We start from the raw sequence: 6,136 nt of genomic DNA, 5'->3' as shown, positions 1-6,136 counted from the left end.
AAGAAAAAATTCCATGAACAGAAATCAGCAAGGCAGGTAGGGAAACTGGTTCAGGAAGTTAGTTTTTGACATCTTGGGGTGGAAGTAACAATGGAAGGTCCAAGTGAAACTGCCTAGTAAGCAATTGAAGATGTAGACATGGAACTTGAGAGGTCAGACCTAGAACTTCGTTGTTATGGTGTAATGGGAAAAGCCCTGGGAGTCAGGATACCTAGTCTCTGCTCTGCCACCAACTTACTAAGTTATGGGCAAGCCATCTCTCTGGGCCTGTTCCCTTCACTGTAAAGTGAAGAAGTACTCAGGCACTATATGGGAGAGACAAAAAAAAACCCCAGAATTTATTTAAAAATTGTGTACTTATTCTTACATGTTTAAACTTCAGTCGCCTTCAAAGTTCTCTCCATCTGGTGCAATACACCTATAGAGATGCTTTTTCCACTGCTCAAAACAGTTTTTGAACACATCAATGTTGATGTCTTTCAGTACTTTTGCCACTTTTTGTTTCACCTCTTCCACATTGGCAAACATTTCCCTTTGAGGACTTTTTTCTTCTGGGAAACAAAAAAGTCACTCAGGACCAGATCAGATGAATAGAGAATGTGGGGCATGGGGGTCACACTGTTTTTGGTCAAAAACTGCTGAACACTCAGAGCAGTGTGGGCAAGTGCATCGTCATGGTGGAAGAACCAGTCACCTGGTTGCCACAACTTGGGATGTTTCTTCCACAAATCATGATGCAACCTTCTCAAAACTTCCAGATAAAAGCTTTGGTTGATTGCTTGATCTGGAGGAACAAATTCCAAGTGTACTCCAAGGAGCCTGCCCTACAAGAGATACTTACAAGGGTTTTTTTGGGCCCCGCCTCATATGATCTCTGAGGTACTCTTAAGGACCATGAATCAACTGAATTGTATTGACCTGCATACATTTCCTCTCTAAGAGAAAATCAACAGTCTTATGGGGGAAAGGCATTAAATAATCTCCAAATGCTATGATTCTGTGACAGATCTCAGAAACTCTATTCACTTAGGGAGTAAAAGAGAAAGAGAAGCCAGCAAAGGAGATACAGAGAAAGTAATCAGAGAAGTAAAAGCAGGAGAAGAGAAATTCTAAATCAAGGGGCTAAAACAAGGAATTAAAAGTATTACTATTAATGAGATAAATATTTATATCAAATATGACAAAGTATTAACATGTATATTAAATAAAGAATACATTTAGATAGATAAGAATACCACTAAGATTCCAACTGAAGAATGATGCAAATAGTAAACATATGGAAAAATGTTCAGTCCCATGAGTAATCAGAGAAACGAAAAAATTATTAAATTAATTTTTAACCATCCCAAAAGATTTTTTATAAAGTCTGATATTAGAGCTTCAAGGGAACTGGAGCATTCATATGTCATTGTGGTGTTGAAATTTGTGCAGTCCTTTTGGAAATCATGATCCACAAAAACGTTCCTGCTCTTTGGTCTAGTAATCTCACTCCTGGGACCTTGTCCTAGAGACAGAATTACAAAGAAGAAAAGAACTGTACATATTAAGATGTTCAAAGCACAGAAAAATTTGGAGTTATTTAAATATCTAATTATAGGAGAATAGCTAAATAAAGTACAATATACTGGTGGATATAACTGTATGTGACCGTCAAAATGATAAATACGAAAAACTATAGCAACAGAAATAATATTTACAATAAAAGTTGTTTTAAAAGCATAATTTTAAAAGATGTGTATGCTTTAATTACATTTATATAAAATATGTATATGTATGCAAACTGACAAAGTGGAATGTGGAAACATAAAAATAATTTTTAAAAGACATGTAACAGTGTCAAGTGAAGTAGAGAGGTCAAAGAGGATTATGACAGAAAAGATCATTAAAAGTCTTTCTTAAGAGATTATTTGTGTTGCTCTGAGTACAGGAAAGTGTAGGAAGGAAAACAGATTCAGACAGTTAAAGGGTGATTTTGTGGTCAGTAAGTGGGGTTTATAGTATTCTTTCTAGAAATTTGGCAATGAAATGAATAGAATGGTAGCTGGAAGGAACAGCAGGGTTGAAGTGTCTGGTAATGTTAAGTTTTTGTTTGGTTGGCTTTTGCTTGTTTTAAGAAGGGATGAAATCAGGGAGGGAAGAGACTGAAAATGATAAAGAGGAATAAACAATGGAATGAGGAAAAAACACTACCTCTTATTCTGGAACTGCAAGAAAGAAAGGGAAAAAACAAGGTAGATATAGAAGTAGAGCTATCATGAATGAAACAGAGAGAAGTCGAGGTATCAGAGCTTCTCAGTTTTGCAACAGATAAGAGAACTCTTTAGAGGACACAAAGGGAGAATGAAGTTAGGGCCTTCAGAAGGTAGAAAAAATAGGAAACAGCTACTGTGGAACATTCACTAGGAACTCAGCAGGCTAAAAGGAATGAGAGCTTTGGTGAAGTTACAGGACACAAAGTTTTATTTGGTCAACTCAACTTTGTGCTCGGGCTTCATCCACAGTCCCCTCCAGTCCTAGGTAAGAGAAGATTACCCCAAGGTGAACTAAAGCTAAATTGCTAGAGAAGGCAGCCCTAAAGTAACAGACCAGGAAGTCTAGGCGGTTTGTCTGGATTACACATATGGGACTGAGGAAATGGAGGAGGCTGAGTCAGTTGGGATGGAGAGAGCAATTTTACTGGGTGGGGATGGCAAGCAGGGGAGGTGAATGGCAGAGAGGCCATGATCATAGGAATACACGGGAGAAAGTGCAGATGGGGAACAAGTTATGCAATCATTTAGGCAGTGCCCATGAGACTGGGAGACTAGTAAGGAATGGTGAAGAAGGCCAGTTAATTTACTCCTAAAGGAAAGAGTCCTGCAGAGCAGGAGAGTCCTGGGCATCTAGTAAGAAAGTAGGAGCCCTTCAAAGAACAACAATGGAAATTTAGAGACACTGAAATCATTTTTTTCTACAGTCCACCTGAACCCTACTCTCTAGAGAGAGACCCCTTAGAAACCAATAAGAACTTGGTATCACTAGATCAAAGATCAGAGACGGGTCAAGAAGGGTGGAACAAAAGAAAGGCAAGGCTTGAGTCTGGCTTAGGAGATCAATAGGTGGAAAAGCTATTTCAGAAAAGGAAAGCTTAGAAGTGTGAGCCCACTCTTTTCATGAATGCCTGCCCAGAAATTCTTACTTACCAAGGCTTAGGGGTTAGCTTTCCAAGTTCCATACCCCTCACCCCATACTGGGAGAGAGAAGGAATGAACACGTAGGAAATTCTGAGGGAAACTGTCCTGATCCCAGTGCTCTGCCCTGACCTCAAAGTCTGATCTGAAAGAGCTGGTGATAGAGTTAGCACTTATCTTGGGCAAGAGTTAGAGAAAGAGAAGAGCTCGGTACAGCACCAGCTCTGGGCATCAATTCCTGCCACCACCCCATCCTCTGCACAAACCTGCTCTACCCCTCAGTGCAAGCCAGAAATTATAACCATAAACATGAAAGCTCCTCCTCCTCCTCAGTCTGAGGCATCTAGTCTTCCTTTCATTAAGTACAGGAGAATTGCCAAATATGTTCTCAGCAAATATCATAAAAGGAGTTCCAGTCCCATTCCTGTCCCAAAGGCTGTTATCAACAGGGGCCTTACCCCCGAGTCTCCTCAGGGTCCCCGCCCCATTATAGGACTCTAACTCATGCTGTACGCCAATCAACAGTGCCAGGCCTCCTGCTGCATGTAAAGACCCTGGCATACAGGCCCCCTAAGATTGTGCCCTATTCTAGCACCGTGGTAGGCAAGACTAACCTGTCTTCTAAGGGGGTACCAGGAAGTGGGTATGGGTGCTACACAGCACATCCTCGGCATCTGTGGTATGTAAGGTGCCCCCACTTCCTGATTCTGGTTATCAGCATCAGATAAATCAGGCCAATCTTGAGATTACTCTGCCTTATCCATACCTTCAGTTGAATGCTCTGGACTGACTGAGGAAACACATGCTATAGGAGGATATAGAGGGAGTCATTGCTTTTCTAAATTCTGGTGTGTCTATGTGGCTCTTTGAGCTATGGCCACCATATTTCCTAGCTTTGGTCCCCTCCCCCACCTTGGGAAGGTGAATCTCTTCTCTCTCTCTCTCTCTCTCTCTCTCTCTCTCTCTCTCTCTCTCTCTCTCTCTCTCTCACTTTCTAAATAAACTCTATTTTCCAATCTAATAAAAGGGGGGGCAACCCCCTAAGGTCCCTTCCTGCTCTGGGAACTTTTCTGTTCTCTTGATAAATCCTGCTTTCCCACCAAAAAAAGGGAGGATAATGTGGGAAATAGGATGGGGAAAGACAACCAAGAAGATTTCCAGGAGGCTGTGGGACTAACAGCCCCAGGAGAGGACAGAGACAAAGAAAAAGAAGAGTTTATGAGAGATAGAGTGTCACATGATTTCCCTGCCTCTCCAAAACCCTCAGGGTGGGGGTTGCTTTCCAGAGCCTGGAAAGGAGGAGGAAGCACCCTGTCAGGTATTATGATTGGATTCCCTCACCTCTGCCCTGCATTCATCCCCTTTTATCTCATTTCCTGGCTTCCAGTGTTACAATCTATCTGCCCTATGGGTAAGGCAGCTACTGTCCTAGGGGGTGGTTGCCTACCTGCAGTTGCTTTCCTCAGGCAGAGACACCAGCACCAGAGAGGAGGCAGTTGTGGGAGGATGGGGCCCGCCACTATGGCAGAGATGCTGGAGCTGACGTCGATACTTATCCCCAGTGAGCAGGTAGAGCACAGGATCCAGGCAACTGTTGGCACTGGCCAGGGGCCGAGTCACTTTATAGACCACATTGACAATGTTCAGCACCCGGCAGTCAGCTTCCAACAACCTTGCCAGGTAATAAATGGTGCGGGTGATGTGGAAAGGCACGAAGCAAACAGCAAAGACAGTCAGCACCACAGCAATGGTGCGGAGAGAACGGAGACGAGAAGACGACTGGGCAGCCCCTGGCAAGGGTTGACACAGGCGCCGAGCCATGAGCCCATAGCAGACAAGAGTGACCAGGCAGGGCAAGCCAAAGAGAAGCCCCATGACTGCCGAGCTGAAGTGCACATAGTGGTCAAACTCCTCAGGCCGAGTGGTGTCATGGCACAGGATGGTGGCCCCTCTGGTACTGGTTGTGACAAAGAACAGGTTGGGCACGAGGCAGCCAGCCACAACCAACCAAACTGCCAGGCAGAGAAGGCCTGCAAGGCGAGGGCGGCCCCAGCGTAGTGCCCTCAGCGGGTGGCAGATGCCCAGGTAGCGATGCACACTGATGCACGTGAGGAACAGGACACTGCAGTAGAGGTTCCAATAGAAGAGAAAGCGGACAAACTTGCAGAGCCCAGTGCCAAAGGGCCAGTGGTTGCGGGCTGCATAATAGTAGATGAGGGTGGGCAGCGACAGCACATACAAGGTGTCTGACAATGCCAAGTGGAACATGTAGGTAGCTGTTGCATCCCAGGGTCGGAGACGGAAGAGAAAGAGCCAGAGGGTTGGAGCATTGAGGCCCAGGCCCAGAACAAAGACAACTGCATAGCTCACAGGCAGCAGGATAAACTTGAAATCCTCATTAAACCAGCAGTCCAGCTCCACCTCACTGCCATCAGGATCTGGGTCAGGGCCCAGGGATCTCAACGACGAGGACTCTGCACTGGCCATGGCCCCCCTAGAGGTGGAAAGGGCAGAAGTGAGGGTGGCTAGATGTCCTTGCCCACTCCCCAACAGCTCTGACCTGGGGCAAAAAAAAAAAAAAACATAGAGCAAGGAGAGCAATGGTTGAAGAACTAGGGAGAATGGAAAGCAGTTCATCTGGGCACACTCAGGCCAGGCTGGTTTCTACCTGAGCTCCCCTGGGTCAGCTTGAGTAGTAGTGGGCAGCAGGCAGTGCTGGGGCTCAGAAGGGTGGTCAGTGGGTTTGTTGTTCACATTCTGCAACTGACTCTTTCCCTCAGAGCCTTTCAAGCCAAAGAAAGTGGAGGCCTACCAACACTATCCAAAATGGGAAGATGCCCAGACCCAAATTGTCTCCTAACTTGTCATCACACTGTGTCCCCATGAAGAGTGGCGAATTTCCCCACAGTGACTTCACCACTACTCTTGCCCTGGTCACAGTGTCTTTGGATGACATTTACCTCTGA

General features: G+C 44.9%; 1 protein-coding gene across 1 annotated transcript; it reads right to left on the bottom strand.

Annotated features, from left to right (window-relative positions):
* Window positions 1-4,613: 4,613 nt before the first annotated feature.
* P2RY4 (pyrimidinergic receptor P2Y4) lies at window positions 4,614-5,802 on the bottom strand. The gene has a single exon (XM_008058813.1). It carries the CDS (start codon window positions 5,655-5,657, stop codon window positions 4,614-4,616), a length of 1,044 nt encoding a protein of 347 aa, XP_008057004.1. The 5' UTR covers window positions 5,658-5,802.
* Window positions 5,803-6,136: the final 334 nt, after the last annotated feature.

Source organism: Carlito syrichta, unplaced genomic scaffold (genome assembly GCF_000164805.1).
Source record: "Carlito syrichta isolate Samal-C Ts95f unplaced genomic scaffold, Tarsius_syrichta-2.0.1 Scaffold303638, whole genome shotgun sequence".
In the NCBI taxonomy this organism is placed as follows: domain Eukaryota; kingdom Metazoa; phylum Chordata; class Mammalia; order Primates; family Tarsiidae; genus Carlito; species Carlito syrichta.
This window is presented reverse-complemented; position numbering and strand designations above follow the sequence as displayed.